The sequence below is a fragment of the Channa argus genome, chromosome 15 (genome assembly GCF_033026475.1).
Source record: "Channa argus isolate prfri chromosome 15, Channa argus male v1.0, whole genome shotgun sequence".
Classification (NCBI taxonomy): domain Eukaryota; kingdom Metazoa; phylum Chordata; class Actinopteri; order Anabantiformes; family Channidae; genus Channa; species Channa argus.
The window spans coordinates 19,733,552-19,751,216 of NC_090211.1; the positions used below are offsets into that span (position 1 = coordinate 19,733,552).

General features: G+C 40.6%; 1 protein-coding gene across 2 annotated transcripts; it reads left to right on the top strand.

Annotated features, from left to right (window-relative positions):
- The first annotated feature begins 1,146 nt into the window (after window positions 1–1,146).
- On the top strand, window positions 1,147–17,543 carry smurf1 (SMAD specific E3 ubiquitin protein ligase 1). 2 transcript variants are annotated; one of them, XM_067477761.1, is made up of 18 exons: window positions 1,147–1,424; window positions 6,936–6,974; window positions 7,497–7,605; window positions 7,760–7,893; window positions 8,012–8,077; window positions 8,211–8,286; window positions 9,289–9,500; window positions 10,201–10,285; window positions 10,759–10,905; window positions 11,246–11,471; window positions 11,861–11,964; window positions 12,756–12,870; window positions 12,958–13,136; window positions 13,272–13,409; window positions 13,531–13,651; window positions 13,781–13,982; window positions 15,788–15,872; window positions 15,947–17,543. In XM_067477761.1, the coding sequence occupies exons 1-18, from the start codon at window positions 1,370–1,372 to the stop codon at window positions 16,044–16,046; spliced, it is 2,193 nt and encodes a 730-aa protein (XP_067333862.1). In that variant the 5' UTR covers window positions 1,147–1,369; the 3' UTR covers window positions 16,047–17,543. The 2 variants fall into 2 exon arrangements, with proteins under 2 accessions (XP_067333862.1, XP_067333863.1); XM_067477762.1 differs by having other exon boundaries at window positions 15,797–15,872.
- Window positions 17,544–17,665: the final 122 nt, after the last annotated feature.

Sequence of the window (17,665 nt, forward strand, 5' to 3'; positions counted from 1 at the left end):
GGACCTGCTCAAAGAAACCACAAACACATGAACATATTCATCGAAGAATAAGACTTTGACTTTGCCAGCAGCATCACTAATACACTCACTGGTTCAGTTTAGGTCATGATGAAGTTTCAATAACAAAGCTTCAATAAGCATTTGAAGTCCTTGGTAGAAACCTTTAAATAAAGAGAAAAACACATTCCAACAATTTTTATTTGAATAAAACTTACTTTTGCTATTCTGACCTTAAGCTGTTAAATATCAGAAGACTGAATGTGAAGCAGGGGTGTGGGAGGGTTCATGTGGGCAAGAGTGAAAATGGCAAGGTTACTGGTGAAAACCTACACACCCAAACTTTATTGTAATGATTGTAGATCCTTTGTGTGAAGAGAATAACTAAGCAATATTAAACCTACACATTTAATATCTCACAGAAATTCATTTGCTTTCTATGTATTTAAGAGGAGCCTAAATTGAAAAGGAAAGGTAAAATATTTAATAACACTACTCTCTAGAGGCTAAGTATCCTAGAGCTGGTGGTTTTTAAAGAATATTTGAGATATTAGGAGAAGGCAGAAAGCAGCTCACAGCTGGACAAACCTCCAACAAATATTGGACTCCATGTCAACAAAACAACATTTTATAGTCGTCTTTGATTTCACATTCTGCAGCCTTGAATTTCTTAAACGGGTTAATTGCATTTGTTCATAATATAGTTTGTGTTCATTATTCGTACATGTGCAACATATACAACAGACAAAATACCAGTTCAGACAGTTTTGACTTAATTGCAGAAAATGCTAGACTAATTATGCATGAAATGAAATGAAAAGTATTTTAGTGGCATTGATGGTGTTAACATCGTGGTAATAAGGGGCTTTTCATAAAGTTTATTTTCTTCAGTAGAAGCTGGTTCAGATGATGCTCAGGTGGATCAGCTTTGCTGTGGTTGTGCCTCAAAAATGCAAGACATGTAGCTGTAGACAATACTATGAACTGCTGTCAATAACGATAACGAAAATAACCAAAGGGGATTTTTCGTTACATCTAAAATTAAAGTAAAACCGGATGCCCGCATGGTTCATTACCGGGAGCTGATCTTCACGGGCACTTACACGCTTTCTCGACGGGAGGACGTTACGTTATACCCGTTAAGAACATGACGTCAGTACGTGCCTGAGCCTGCCCGAAAATGTTCTCCCGTGTTGTTGGATTTCAAAGGAGCGCAGGACTTTGCGATGGAATAATACATTTTTACCAGTGAAGAAAACAAAAACAAACCGCATGATTTTAAACTGAAGTTGTCCGTGTACCCACTAACTGGTCGAACCGTGTTTTTGGGAGACTCCAGCGGGAAGTTTGTGTGATCGTTTTTCCCGGAGTGATGTCGAATCCTGGGACTCGGAGGAACGGGTCCAGCATAAAAATCCGACTGACAGGTAAAAGACGAGACCGAGAGAAAGCGCTTGCGGTGCATGTTTTAACTGGAGCTAAAGGGCTTATCTGCTGACTTGGTTCTTACTTCGCAAACCTCACGAAGTGTCTTTGAGACTCTCGGGTGCTGTTTGCCCAAACATCCGGTTTTTGTGTGGCCAATAGAACCGCACAAGCGCTAACGTTAGCTTGTTAGCTGCGGTGCTAACCAAATTACCGAGAGCCCAGTGAAGAAGCAGTCCACTACCCGAGGCTTTTCAGCTGACACCGCCGACTAGTCAGCTGTCGGTTGTGCCACTAGAAACACTCGACAGCCACGTTTAGAAACTTTATCGGTGCTAGCTCTCGCCACTTAGCCAGCTAGCGTTAGCTAACATTACCACTGGAACGATAGTTCATCTTGACCGCTAATGTTTGCTAGCTACACCCATTTTTTGAAGGGGGATCGACCGCCAGCCGAGTCCGTCGCTTGACCCGAATGTGCCGAGCTCTGCACCAAGGATGAACGCAAATGTCGAACAACCTGCCTGTTAGTCTGTCTGAAAATTGATCCGTGGCTAGATGTGACATGGTAGCCTAGATTACCCGTCGCTATTGATTGGCATTTCGCTGCAGTGTCAGCTGTAGCTAGACAAGTTTCCCCAGATTAGAATCACACTATGGTTTGGTTCTTGGGTCCAATGTACTAAACCCAAATATATTCGTTATTATGGTGTTGAACTGTCTGTAGGGAACATAGGAGTCATTCTCACGTACGCACAGCTGGAACAATGGTTTTTACTGTAGCTAATGTGACACCATAGGGCATCTAAAAGTCTCCATTCAAATGGAAATGATCTTTCTGGGCTTGTGGGTAGACGTCTTGATCTACTAACCGATTTGGTTGCTGGTCAGAACTATGACCTAGAGCCGAATAATACACCCAAGGGTTTGGCTGTGCTGGTGTCTTTTAGTAACAGTGGGTCCTAAGTGCCGATGGAAGTTGTTGTTTACACAGGTTCATCACATGTAGTTTGTCTATCTCCTATTCAGTCACCTTGTTTTTCTAATAGTTTTCAAAGCGAGCAGAATGGACTCATATAATACCCTTCAACATTTACATGTTTGTTTGTTTTGTTTTTTTTTTGGATCAAATTTATCTGTCCTGGCAAGTATACATACAATATCTGAATTGCTGTACAGATCCACAAGATAAGTACCTTGAACTGAATGAATGTTATTAACATTAAGTATAAAAAAAAAATACAATTTTGATAATTGAACAAGATTAATTTTTCTATGAATAAAACAGCAAAAAAATGAAATGCCTTATGTCATAATAGCTCTGAAATTGTTGACTTTCTGACTGTTGGTCAGGAAAACAAAATCTCAAGATGTGACTATGGTGCTTGTTGACATATAGTAGGTCTTTTTCATAAATGAAATTTTCCAGAGAAAACTCTGGAATTAAAAAAAAAATTCAATAAACACTGAATAATCCACTTGGATTATTATTGATGAAATAGCCCAGGAAACTGGTCTAGCGAAAAAGAGAAATTCTGCATGTTTTCAGCCAACTGTTTCTAATGAATTCAGGTGAATGACAACAGCGAAAGTGTGTGTTGATGTTCTAAACTGTGGAGGGTGTGTTTTGTGCATATGTGTGATGTGTGTAAACGGCTCGCTCAATTATTTAAGCATGGATGCAAACAGATATTATTGCCCCTGACTGTGCCCAGCCCCCGCAGGTATGAGTGGAATTGTAATTGGGTGAAGAATGTGTGATGAGCCAATGGGAGTGCTATGCTGCACGGACGGCCAGTGCTCTGTTTAGTCTGTCAGAGAGAGGGGTTGTTTGGCCTACATCAGAAAGGCCTGTGTGTGTGTGTGTGTGTGTGTGTGTGTGTGTGTGTGTGTGTGTGTGTGTGTGGTGGAGCTATGGACAAAGAACAGGCAAGTCTGACAGTGGTTCACATTACAGAGATGGGGTTGTGTTCATATGGGCATGTTTTAGCTAGCAGAGAGGTAATTATTGTGTCTTTGACTTCATTTTTTCTAAAGTTAACTCAAAGAAGAGGTCAGAAGAAAATGTCACATTATCTTTAAGTTGATATGGTTTAGTGGAAACTGAATAAATGGTATTAAACTTTGTTGAGAAGGAAATGCTGAAAAGATGTTTTCACCAATCCGTTTAGCAGGGTGCACTCAACCTGAATATGTTTAAAGAACTGACCAAGCGGTGACTGACTGTCACACATAATGATTTATCAGAGTACAACAGTTGTTGAATAATCAAGGAAATAATTTGTGATATTAACTCAAAGCAGGCCGTCTTTGCAATTAAAACGATTTGTTGTGAAAAAGTCAACCAATGATAGAAACAGCTAGCAAGTTAATGTTAACAGAGATAACTTATGCTCCCCAGGGTTTTGGTCCCAGGTAGTTGAATTGAACACTTCATTCCTGGAGCAGCAGCACAGGGCCGTGGCAGGACAGCAGGTGACTTGGGACACATACAAGAGGTGAAGAGAGAGAGATGGAAAGACGGCCGTGAAGTGGAAGACTGTGGAAAAACTACAGGAAAAAAAACGGACAAAAGAGGCGCACAAAAAATGAACTAAAGGGGAATTCATGCTCAGTTTCTGACAGCATATAGGTAGCAGCATAAGCACTTTTAATCTGCTTAGTGCTGAGCCCACACAATGTCCACAAATACACACAGGCCCAAAAAACACGTAGACATATGAAAGAAGAGATTAAGTGTGGCACCATTGCTCAGTCTCTGATGAAACCGATACTGTATGTAACAACTTGTTTGTGATGACCCCAGGTCCCACTCATCATAGTTTGTGTATTTTGTGAGTGTGTGCAATTGCAGGAAGTGTTACTAAGTAGCTGTGATATTTGGTCACGTTCCTGAGGCTGGGAGGAGAAGGTTACAGAGGAAATGACCATCATCTTCTTGTAAATCTGTCTGAATCAGTCCAGTCCACTCAGCCGCATCAGGAAGTTGGCATTTATGATATTTGTTGTGCTTGACTGTTATTTGCAATTTATAAATTCTAACGAGATTCTGAGCTTCTGCAATTTAATGGTCTTCTCATTAGCTGAACAATATCAAGTGTTGTTTCTGGCTACTGTGCGAGGGTGCACCCCTAAAATCTAAGTGGGAGCCGTATGATGATGTGCTACAAAAAATACATTGACTCCACATTCCAGAGGAACTGCTGGCCTGGTGCAGAGGTGGCCCAGTGTTTCATCCTTTTGCTTTAACGGTTTCTGCTTGTTTCCTCAAGATTAGATGAGTAAAGTTCCTTCCCTGCCGGCTTTCCCCAGCTTCTGTGTGTGTGTGTGTGTGTGTGTGTGTGTGTGTGTACCAGCTACGACCTTGGCAGAATGATGAATTTCCTGAGACAGAGAAAAGACCCCGTCACACATTCAGTGCCAGAGAGGAGCTGGTCAGTAGGTGAGAAAAGGAGAGAATGTGTAAAATTACGGGACGTCCCTTGTCTCTGGCGAAAGACAGAGTCAAGAAAAGGGTGAGTGGGGGGGATTGCGCCGCAGTGACAGTAAAAGTCCTCATTTACTGCCATCCTGAAAGGGGAGGCAGGGGTGAATTAGAAACCTGACTCTCTCCCCCTCCGTAGCTTCTTTTATTGTGTCTCTTTAGAAAAGATGAGTTCTTGGTGTGGAATGTGTGAGTCAAGAGGAGGAGGACTGGCGGAGGTTGATGAGGAAGAGGGAAGGACATCCTGCAGCCCTTAATCACAGGAAAAGGACTGTTCTGCAGCAGACAGATCTATACCACCACACTCACCACATCTAAAACCTTGACTGACTGACTTCCTACATGGCTGTCTGGGCCAGACCAAGTCTTGCCACATTTTAATTGGATCTCAAGGGTATGATCGCAGTTCAGGTGGTGTAGCAAATCATTTACAGTAGGGACCACTGGAATTGAGTCTTCCCTGTGGGTTTCTGAGCCACTTTTACTGTGGCTTCTATTCAGGCCTGCAATTAAAGTTGTTGTCATTCTTAATTAACACACAGGTGACTTTCTTGATTAATCGTTTTGTATAAAAAATGTGTTCCAGATCCTGAGGTGACATTCAGTTGTCAGAACCCATTCTCGCGTAACTTTTAAAGGAATGAAAGTGGTAGCACCTGCAGCGCATTTCCTTCCCCCAACATTGTGTGTAAATAATCAACTGATGATGTAGAATATATTCTACTGGATTGAACATTAAATCAGTTCCTTAGAGCCCCGTAGACTGTAGACTCACTCGTTCAGTCATTTCCTATGGAATAAAGTTTTTACAGTAGGAAGTAGCTATTTTATTGCTTTTTGAAAAATACAGCTCATTTTGAATTTGATGGCAAAAAGTATATCAAAGTCGATATTTAGCAATGTTCTCTACTATGCTCATCTCAACTTTTTTTTTGTCCAAACTATCTTGAGACATTTTGCCCGAAATGAGAAAATGTTTAAATAATTAAAAAAAAAAAAACTTGGCACAAAGATAAAATATCACATGTTGAACCTATTTACAATCAAAAACGAGGTTTAAATGATTTACAAAAACTTAATATTCTCTGCTTTTTTTATTGAGCCCATAATATGTCAATTCTAGTATTTAACTTAATTTAAATTCAAGCAACTGTAGCTCAATTGCTAAGGCAGTTGTCCTTATATAAAGGATAAATTCAGTTATATTAGAAAAATTATATTAACTTTTATTAGAAAAATGGCAAATGTAATACTAAGATTCTGATCAAGGCAAGTATATAAAATCCCCCCATTGGTGCCATTTTATGTTGGCTACATATTCTAGTAAGTTTTGGCAACACAAGATTCACATCAATGGGCTTCAGAAGTATACATTATTATTGAGGGTGATTATTATTATAGTTTTTATGTCTCTCACACCTGTTGTGTTTAGCTTTGAGTGCATTACACCAACCTTAAATACAAATAAACGGCTTGTTTTTGTTCACTTCTCTATAATTAAGACATACTTGTGACAGACACCTCAAATCACCTCATTGTGGCTGAGTTGTGTGTGTGTGTGTGTGTGTGTGTGCGCGCGTGTGCGCTGTCAGCAAAGCCAAGTAGAGTGACACACTATGAAACAGACACTCTGGTAAACAAAGACCCAAACACACAGTAAGTAGTTACAAAAAACAATGTCTTGGTCACTTTGAGCTTTGCTCTCTGAATCCACAAAGATGCTGTGGCACAGAAGCCCTTCTGCCACATACTGTAGGCGGCCTATGTATGTGTGTGTGTGGGTTTGTGTGCGCCAAGCGCTACTGAAACTAGCCGATGCTTTTCTGCTTGCTCTGTCGCATAAGTTCTCCTGCACGATTACCATCCTCTGGCATTCATATATTATTCGAACTATTCTACTTCCTCCTCAGATGGTTTTTATCTGCACCAGCATCCATTCGAATCAGCCTACACACTCTGAGATCATTTACATATTTGTGTGTGTGTGTGTGTGTGGTATTTTGTTAATAATGATTTTTTTGTTTTGCAGTATTATGTGCCAAGAACCTTGCAAAGAAAGACTTCTTCCGTAAGTACCTTTTTTTTTTTTTACTGTGCTCGTTTTAATGTGCACAAATCTTACATTAGGGTGATGAGATGCTCTAAGGATCTGTTTGCCATCAAAAGCAACGATATAAACAAACTGGTGTTGCTCACATGCTGTGCCATGATAACGTGGTCCCACTGTGCCCTCACAGCGGGGAGAACTGTCGACCTGACATGGCACCAAAACAACACTTCTGTCTGCATAAATGTAGTAATCAACCAATTATCCGGCGTTTGTTCATGTTCTCAGAGCTTCCACAAACATGCCAGTTTTGTTTCTGTTTGCGGTCAGTCAGTCATTAGACCTTGCACTTCAGGTCCTGCTACCAAGAGTATCAGCTAAACACTGTAACTTGTTAATTGGTCAGATTGGTCATATTCAAAATTCTGCCAAAAGTCTTTATCTTTGTTGCATCGTGCATACTGAGCAAAACTCTGTGATCAACATCTTGTGAGTTAAATGAATTGTTTGCACTGACTTATTAATTTTTGTTTGCTGGCGCAGGCCTGCCAGATCCATTTGCCAAGGTTGTGGTGGACGGATCAGGGCAATGCCACTCTACAGACACAGTCAAGAGCACACTGGATCCCAAATGGAATCAACACTATGACCTGTGAGTCTCCTGCAGCACGTTCTTAACTAGTCTACTGTGTGTTGCACTTTGAGTTTAAAGATGTGATTATTTATTAAATGCACCATTACTGATTTAAAGTTTTATTTAGCTGTAACATCTGATGCAGATTGAGTTGTGATTGTGTCTGTTGCAGCTACATTGGAAAAACAGATTCCATCACGATCAGTATATGGAACCACAAAAAGATCCATAAACGACAGGGGGCAGGCTTCCTGGGCTGCATAAGACTTCTTTCCAATGCTATCAGTAGGCTAAAAGACACAGGATGTGAGTTATTGTTAATTTTCTTTCTTTTTTCTTTTTTTTATAAATACACACAAATAATTGTCGAATTAAACATAACGGCTTTTGGTGTAGATGCATTTCTGTTCTCCTCTCCTTCCAGACCAGCGACTAGATCTGTGTAAGCTCAACGCCTCAGACAGCGATGCAGTTCGGGGGCAGATTGTAGGTAAGACTGCACACACAGATGCATGATATATGCAAATTATGCATATTGTTTTCCTCCCAATCTGCTCATTTTCCTCTTCTTCTCTGTCACACACTGTCATTACTCACTATCATTATTTTGTGTTTGTTTCCAGTGAGCTTGCAGACGAGAGACCGGATCGGCAGCGGAGGTCCTGTGGTTGACTGCAGAGGACTGTTGGAAAATGATGGGTGAGTATGTCTGCAGATGTTTACCTCTAGGAATCTCCCAGTACCACGTTTTTCCAAAGTTGAGCACAAGTACTTACTGTACATTCTAGTACTTGGCAATACAGAGTATTGACAAACTTGCTGGACAGTAATTTCCTTATCAATTCAGAAATCTCTGCATGTTCTTCATGTAAAACAAACATGGCACTGATGAGCTTTGAGAAAAAACATGAACAAAGCACAGATGTGTGGTGGGATCCTTTACATTGATTCGTGCCCAACATGGACTGTTGAGCCTACAGCGCAATGTAGAGATAAAAGTAAAGTTGTAGTTACTGTGGATCTCCATCAGTTGTTGCCAGTGTCAGTCATAAATATTAAAAGTTTAAAATAATCTTGAGAAACATGAGAATGAATGTTATAGTAGGAAATAATAGGGTAATAGTAATGGTCCCTGGTCATATGACTTTCAGTGCCTTTCTTATACAACAAGTGATACTTTCCACCCTGTGAGAAGACGGAGCAAAATTTCCTAAATTTCAGCCTAGAGTAAATTTTCAAAGTCGTTTGTTGATATTGTCATGATGGATCTGTCGAAAGACATTCACACATTTACCAAAAAATTCTCACCTGTTTTGGCTGAGTCAAGTCTAGCGACTTGGAGGTTCAGGTTCATATTTAATTACATGATTTTCACAGTCATGGTTTACTTTCATGTCCTGTGGAAACACTTGCATTTCTCATGTTTCTGCATTTATTTATTTTAGGTTTATTTCAGTTTTTGTCTATGTAAACTGCATACACACTTCTTTTTTTTTATTTAGAAAGCTGGTATTTCGTGAGAAGCATGGCTTGGACCAAGTTTTTGTTGCAGGATCAGTTTAGTCATAATAATTATTTGGTTAATCTAGTCTCAGTCGTCTTTGAGTTCAAAATAAAAAGCAGTTGACCTAGCATGTGATTTAACTAAAAGGAAAAAAAAAAGGACTTCAGTTCTGTGTGTGTTTGTGTTTTTGTGCGTAGGCCTGTGTTTGAGGGATGTTTTAGCGAAGAGCCGCTGCCGTACTCTGACCCCACTGGTGCAGCTGGGGGTGGGAACTGTCGACTTGACTCTCCCAGTCAGGAGAGCCGTCTTCAGGCGCAGCGTATTAGAGGACAGGACTCTAGAGGCCATGGCCACACACCTCAGAACAGACCCCACGGGCACCAACCTCCTGACCTGCCAGAGGGATACGGTCTGTCAAACACTTCTCTGACCAGATTTAGTTGCCTTGATATTTTTCCAGCGTAGACCTCTCATATTGACTCTATGTACACACCTAACTATGGAGCCAGATGGAGGCCATATGTTTGTCAATTTAAAATAATAAAATCAAGAAATATCTAAAATACTAATCTTGAAACCTGAAAAATTCTAATATAACCCAATGATAAATATGTATACTAAAGGTTTTCAATTCAAATGGAATTTGTCTTTTGTAAAAATACACATTATACAAATTAAATATGTATATATTTATTTATGTATATATATTATATGATTATTATGCATATTATAGTTTACTAATTTTAATCATCAATTTCATAAACACTTCTAATTCAACAAATATTTACGGATTCAGAATTGTTTTCCACCTATAAGTTTACCTGCTCTTTTTTTATTTTATTTTTCGGGGGATAGGGTTGATGCTCTTATCTCAGACTTTTGGTCCTCTTCTGGTGGAGGGGGTGGGATTAAAAAGGATGGTTTCTGACTGGGACTTGGAGGTGGGCCCAATGCGAAGCAATAAACCTGTGTGTGTGTTGATCAGTATTTCAGCTTTCCGTTTAAATTTTTAGCTATTCGTGTACAAATTGCTCTTTCAGATAACCAACATAATAACCCTCATTTGGCTTCATTTGAAACATTCTTGTTTGTTTTCTTCTTCAAAACAGAGCAGAGAACAACGGTGCAGGGGCAGGTGTACTTCCTTCACACACAGACAGGTGTCAGCACTTGGCACGACCCTCGAATACCAAGGTACGATCACACCTCACGCTATTGATGTTTAGGAAAAGCACATTTGAAATTAAATGAACTTTGAATAAACCCCACTGAGAAACTAGGTCCTTGCAGCAGCAGAGGAGGAAGAAACAGTGGAGAATATGACAAAAAGAACAGAACAAATAGAGCAAGTGCAGCAAATTATTCTGATTCTGTAGCAGGGATAATTCAAATTATAATCAAGACATTTACAGCAAAAAAGGTGTCAAGCTGTTTCCCTATAAACAAACAACTCATCTCTGTTGTTTGTCCTTAAACTGCTAAAAATCCATATTGTATATACTTATTTTGTCCTGCACTACTTACACAGGTTATTTCCTTTGTCATCCTGGGTCTGGGTTTAGGCCAGTGTGACTGGTTAGAAGCACAGTATGTACGATTACAAGTGTGAGTCTGAGGTCTGATTAAAAGCACAGTAGCTTCAGTCGGGTTACTTGTCACTGGTGCAGGGACTTGGCCAGCGTGAGCTGCGAGGAACTTGGTCCATTGCCAGTGGGCTGGGAGGTCCGAAGCACCGTGTCGGGCCGAATCTACTTCGTGGACCACAACAACCGCACCACACAGTTTACAGACCCGCGCCTACACACCATTATAAGGTACTAAAAATGCTACAAATCTCACATTAACCAGTCTGCACCTGGGTGGAAGATTTCCCTGATGCATATAAAATAAGTTTAATATGCTGCTAATCGGATCTGTCACAGCTGTAGTGCTGAGGTCAGAAAGAGCTGAACTTGACCTACTAACAGACATCAGCTCAGTTAATAATGCTGATTTGTGTAAAACACAGAAATGTGGGCTTGGAGGGATTTAGCTGCTATTGGCAAATGAACAGTATGTAATTTTTATTTGTTGTCTGTCAGCTCCTCAACTCCCTCTTGGCACTCTTCCCTCTTGTCATGTCCTCCTTAATGCTTTGCTTCCTCCCAACTCCAGCCAGCAGTCTCAGGCAAAAGAATCCTCCCAAGGCCCCCAGATGGACGTAGGGGGCGAGGAGGGAGTAGGCGGAGGGGTGGGCGGCGTTGGAGGGGACGGGGATGTAGCAGCACGCTATGAGAGAGATTTGGTCCACAAGTTGAAGCTGCTCCGTCACGAGCTTTCCTTGCAGCAGCCTCAAGCAGGACACTGTCGTATAGAGGTGTCCCGGGAGGAGATCTTTGAGGTGGGTGCAGGTGTGTCTTTTGAAAGGTAGAAGATGAAAGTTTAAAAAAAAAAAAACTCCTGTTAAAAAAAAACATCAATTATCTCTTTCCCTAAATGTAACTTAACCAGATATAAGTCTCTTTCGTACACGTGTGGAGAGATCAGGCAGTTCTACTCTGGCTATGAAACTGTTTTTTGAGAAATACAGTCAATGTTTACATTAATTCACTCATCTCGTACTGCAGTTACAACAAACTGTTCTTCAGAAAAAACAGCAAACGAAGTGCAAAAAAAGTATTAAAGACAGTATAAAATAATAATGTTTTAAACAGCAATACTGAGCTAAAGAACTGAGGTGTGTGTGTGTGTGTGTGCGCGCGCGTGTGTGTGTGTGTGTGTGTGTGATAGGAGTCGTACCGACAGATAATGAAGATGAGGCCCAAAGACCTGAAGAAGCGGCTAATGGTAAAGTTCAGGGGAGAGGAGGGCCTGGACTACGGTGGGGTGGCCAGGTAATTTGCTATCTGTGAGCAGTTGGGTATTTGTATGTGACAATCATTTTTTGCAGCTTTCCAGATTTTAGCAGAGGAATTCATCATTTCTCTGCCTGAAAATATGAATGATTTATGTATATATTTGAGTCTGCATTTAGTCAGCCAATGACTTCGGCAGTGTCTGTGAGAAGACTTTATTTCATTTATTTCCCTGTACCATGTGCAGGATTCAGGGCTTAGGATTGGTCAAAAGTAGCTGGTTAGTAGCTCATTCCAGGTCCTCAAAGCCGCTTTTCTGATTGTTATCGGAAGATACCATCTTCGATCAGTGTGGAGTGGAGGAATACAATGTGAATTGGTAACTTCTAGCCTCTTATTTACTGCACACACATAATCCAGGTAATCAGCGCTAGGTAGGGTAGAAAAGAAAGGCTCTCGAAGAACTGGAATGAGAACCCAATTCGGATTACGGTAAGGGGAAATGCATGTGTACTGGAAAGCATACTTCACCTCCCAGAAGCTACACCTAAGCTTTGGGATCTGAACCTAACAATAAACCATAATGCAGTGAGTGAGAGAAGCGACTTGCTTGTTTAAAACTACGTTGTGTCTTCAGGAAAACAGTAGAGAATTTTTGCCATAATCGAGCAGCGCTTCAGAGGCAGGATCTGTACACAATCGAAGTCATCCATTTGTTTTTAAAATACCAAAAATGAAAACTGAATACCTACTTGATGAACAAAATATTCATGTCCAGTTGTTGTGGGTAATTGTACTGCTAAACATTTAACTGTGGTCATCTTCTGTAGGGAGTGGCTTTACTTGCTATGTCATGAAATGTTGAACCCCTACTACGGCCTGTTCCAGTACTCCACGGACAATATCTACACACTACAGATCAACCCTGATTCCTCCATCAACCCTGTGAGTACATACCAACACTTGATGGTTGGACTGTATGAGGGGATGACCTCTAACCCCCGGCTCTGTCTTTGTGTTGTTTTCTATTAGGACCATCTCTCATATTTCCACTTTGTGGGCCGTGTGATGGGCCTGGCAGTTTTCCACGGTCATTACATCAATGGAAGCTTTACGCTGCCCTTCTACAAACAGCTGCTAGGCAAACCCATCCAGCTTAACGACCTGGAGACCACAGACCCAGAGTTGCATAAGAGCCTTGTCTGGATACTGTGAGTAAATGCGCCCGCACACAAGTAAAGTCAGTCCGACAGGCTTGTTATCATGAAGCTATATCTCAGTCTTGTGATTTGACATTGAGGACAGATTTTATTTTTTTATGTTGGTGTTGTTTGCTATGTGTGCAGAGAAAATGACATCACTTCAGTACTCGACCACACATTCTGTGTAGAGCACAATGCTTTTGGGAAGTTTCTTCAACACGAACTCAAACCTAATGGTCGTAATATCCCTGTCACTGAGGAAAACAAGAAAGAATATGTCAGGTAATAACAGTTGTGTTTTTCCTATGGGTGTTATCCAAATACGGTTGGTGAACCGTTCAGCTGTTGAGCAGAAAGAGTTCTTTGCACTATTGACTCGGTCCGTGCGATTTGTGTTTTTCAGACTGTATGTGAACTGGAGGTTCATGCGTGGAATTGAAGCCCAGTTTCTGGCTCTACAGAAGGGATTTAGTGAGCTTATCCCCCAGCACCTCCTTAAACCCTTTGACCATAAAGAACTCGAGGTACAAGTACTGTCTGTGAACAGCAAATCTGCCACGATGATGATTTGTTGTTTTTGTAGTGCTAATTCATCACATTTCCACTTGGTGTCCTCTGCCTCTTCTTCATCTATTACTCTCATTCTTCCCCAGTTAATCATAGGTGGATTGGGGAAGATCGACCTTGCAGACTGGAAGACAAACACTCGCCTGAAGCACTGCACAAGTGAAAGCAACGTGGTGCGGTGGTTCTGGCAGGCAGTGGAGGCCTTCAGTGAGGAGAGGAGAGGACGCCTGCTGCAGTTCGTCACGGGTTCCACCAGAGTCCCACTACAGGGTTTCAAAGCACTGCAGGGTGGGTCATGCGCTGGCTCAGAGACAGTACATCAGTGCTGTACACTCATCAGTTCTGGCGTGTTTTGCATTTTAGCATTTGGTCATCGTATTCAATATATCTGCCTTTGTGAGGGTGGGCAGACAAGAAAAGGATGGGGAACAATTCCTATGTGCCCGAGACTAATTACTTTAAACTTTAATATATTTTACTTGTGTCTGCGCACTGCGTGCTTTCCACAGCCATCACAATCATAGAGCATCCCAGATTATTGTAGGGCTGCAGTAAAGACTACTTTATTCTGTCAAAGAAATCAGAAAATATATTTGATGTGCATCACAAATTTCCTGGACTGATTACCTACAATATTTAATATCATGTCCTCCTGTGTTTTGTATCATATCAGTGGAAAGGCATTTCTGTAGGAATGTCCCGATCCATATTTTATGGATCTCAAATTGATCCAATACCTTTAGTGTTAGTTATCAGCGAAAATTGTTTCCGACTTATATTTACCTATAGTAACCCTAATGTTCAGTGTTCATTTTGGGATGTACTATCTTAATTATATCTTTATGTCTTTAGGACTTACTATCTTTTACCTCCATTATTTAGTTCAGGTTTAAAATGTTAAACTTACTATTTTTTTTACCTTTATCAGTTGAAAATATTGACATGAAAGAATATATCGGTGAAATGGACTTAAACTGACAGTATGACATAAAATCACTCCATGCACTTGTAAGAGTTAAAATAAAATAGAGCATCTTCCTTAACACTTTAAGTACAGAAAGACACTTTAATGAAACCACATTGGTCTTTTTTTTTTCTCTGGAACAACTCTGATCTGGCTTAGGTCTTTGAGGGGGCACGTTTCTAACTATCGCAGCCTCTCGGTTCCTGGTCCTCTTCTTTCAACTATGCTATGCCCATGGTTCTGTAATCGATTCCCATGGCTTTACCTGTCACTATGCTGACGACACACAGCTCTTCCTGTCCTTTCTGCGGGATGACTCCACTGTCTCCTCACACATTTCTGCCTGTCTCTCTGACATCTCTGCCTTCTAAGTGTGCCAGAAATCTAAGGGTCTTCACCGGTGACCAACTGAGCTTTACCGACCACATCTCCTCTGTCTTCAGGGCATGCAGATCTGCCTTCTATACCCTCAGAAAGAACAGAACCGACCTTTCTGAATACACAGGCAACTCATTGTGCTGGTGCAAGTCATATCTCTTCTCGACTACTGCAGTTCCCTGATGAGAGGGCTACCAGCATGAACAATCAAACCCCTCCACGTGTTCTGCACCGCAGCAGCACTTCTTATTTTTTATCAGCCCAAAACGACTCCCCGTCAAACCACTTCAGATTTCTGCGCTTGCTTCCTGGGTCTGCCCACATCAGATTTAAAGCTGTGACTCCTGCCTATCTGTTCTATCTTGCCATCCATGAAATAGATACACTTCTTCTCATAGCCCTTTGCTCTAATGTTTTCACCTTGACTTGGATTTTTCTGCTTGCTTTATACCTCACTAGTAACTAGTAAGTGTCTGCCAAATGTCTAAATGTAGATGTCGTACCATGGCTCTATAAACTCCATTATCTGGCGAAAAAACAATGTTTTTCACCACAGAAACTAGCTGGTCAAAAACATCCCACCTCTGCAATAAGTTCCATGAGTCTCTTGAAAATCAATGGCAAGGGAAATGTCCACTAATTTTGAGAAGACGCTATTTAATTTGTAGTTGTGGTAACTTTCAATACATGTCACTGTTCAACACTGACGTACCAGAATAGAGCAGTGATAACTAGAATGTATGTGTGTAAGGATCTACAGGTTCTGCAGGACCAAGGCTCTTCACCATCCATTTGATAGATGCCAACACAGACAACCTGCCCAAGGCTCACACATGGTAGGTACATAAAAAGAAAATATCTTTGCATCATGTCACCTGCCAGTGCGCTAATTATTCTTTTATGTCTATAGTTTTAACAGGATAGACATCCCCCCCTATGAGTCTTATGAGAAACTTTATGAGAAACTGCTGACTGCTGTGGAGGAGACCTGCGGCTTCGCTGTGGAGTGATGAATCCACAACTAAGACCAACACACAGTCACACCTGCGCTTGCACACAACTATTTGATATTTTACATACAGTATATACACACATGCACACAGATTATTAAGTATACACAGTATACAGAGCAGCCAAGCGTCACAAGAACACACAATCTCTTGCCACCTCTTCGCCACCGAACTTTTGGGGGTTAAAGGAGGAAGCACAGCAGGAGGGAGAAAAAAATGAAACAACAAACAGTTTTAAACATTTTTTTCAAATGTTTTGAAGAAGCATTTTTATCCTTACGTTTTAACAACCTATGATGTCATTCTTCAGAATGTTTAAATGTCACACCGGACAGAATCGGCCAATCCCATACAAGTCTGCAAACCGAGACGCTGAAATCAGATGTGTGAAGAACCAGTTGGAGACTGATCGTCTTACTGTCTGAAAAGCTGGTTGATTGACTAGTATCCATTCTCCGTGTTTAACCACTGTCGTGTGTGTGTGTTTGAGAGAGCGAGATGAGTGTGCACGTATGAGAGTGTATGAGACACTGTTTAAAAAAACAAACTCAAATGAGCCTGTTCCTCTGTTTGGTAACTTTTGTTTTTCCCATTTGTATCTGTGACCACTCTGATCCACTCTGATATTTTATTATTTATTACTAAGTGATTACTGACCAAGCTGCTATCTTCTCTACAAAGAGCCCACACTAATCTCTTCACCCCCCCACCCCCACCCCCCTCTACCAGAGTCGAAGGGTCAATTCACTTGCCATTTGAGTAACCCACAAAGTGGGTTTTATTGAAATGTTACATTTTTAACATTCATGTTGTTGCTGAGAAATGCTGTTGTCGGTGTATGAAAACTATTATTAGTGTGTTAGTGGTTTAAATACCATGTTACATGTATTGAAGTGAAAGTCGGTGCCTTTCACTTCTATCATTTTAACTTTAAATTCTGTTGACGTTATGGAGAGGCCTGAGGGCATGACCTGCATGTTCTTTCAAACAAGCAGTGATGATGGGAAGGAGTCAGCATCAGGAATTCTTAGGATGTATGTGACATGTATAATAAAATCTCATAAGCCTTTCATTCATGTTTCATCATCCATTTCACTATTTTTTTTTTTTTTTTTTTTTTTACATTCTTTGTGGCCCTGATGTGTCTTTACCTGTCTCTCTTCTCTTCACAGCCTGAATGTTTAGAATAGTAGTAATTGTCCTCAAGACTGCCACGAATGAACAAAGTCTTTACAGTCATGAATTCTCCATAGAAATGAATGAAATTTAAAAAAAAAAAAAAAAAAACGTTCTATGTTGAGCAAGCGACGTGGAAAAGTTTGGGATCTGTTGTAGATTGATGACTGTTATGCAGTATCATTTCAATCTGCATTTTCTAGGTTCTGAGTTCACTGTGTAATGGATGCAAGAGTATTGTAACTTACTATGTACTAAACATTTATGAAAAATTACAATGTAAATAAGATTATATTAAAAGAAAATTAAATTGAAAATACATTTATTGCGTTCTGTGCAATATTTTCTCTGTGTGTATGTGAAGTTCAGTAGATAGTTGAGACGGTGCAAAATAATCAAATACCCAACACATAAACTCTAAAAAAGGAAATGTTTAGATGCTA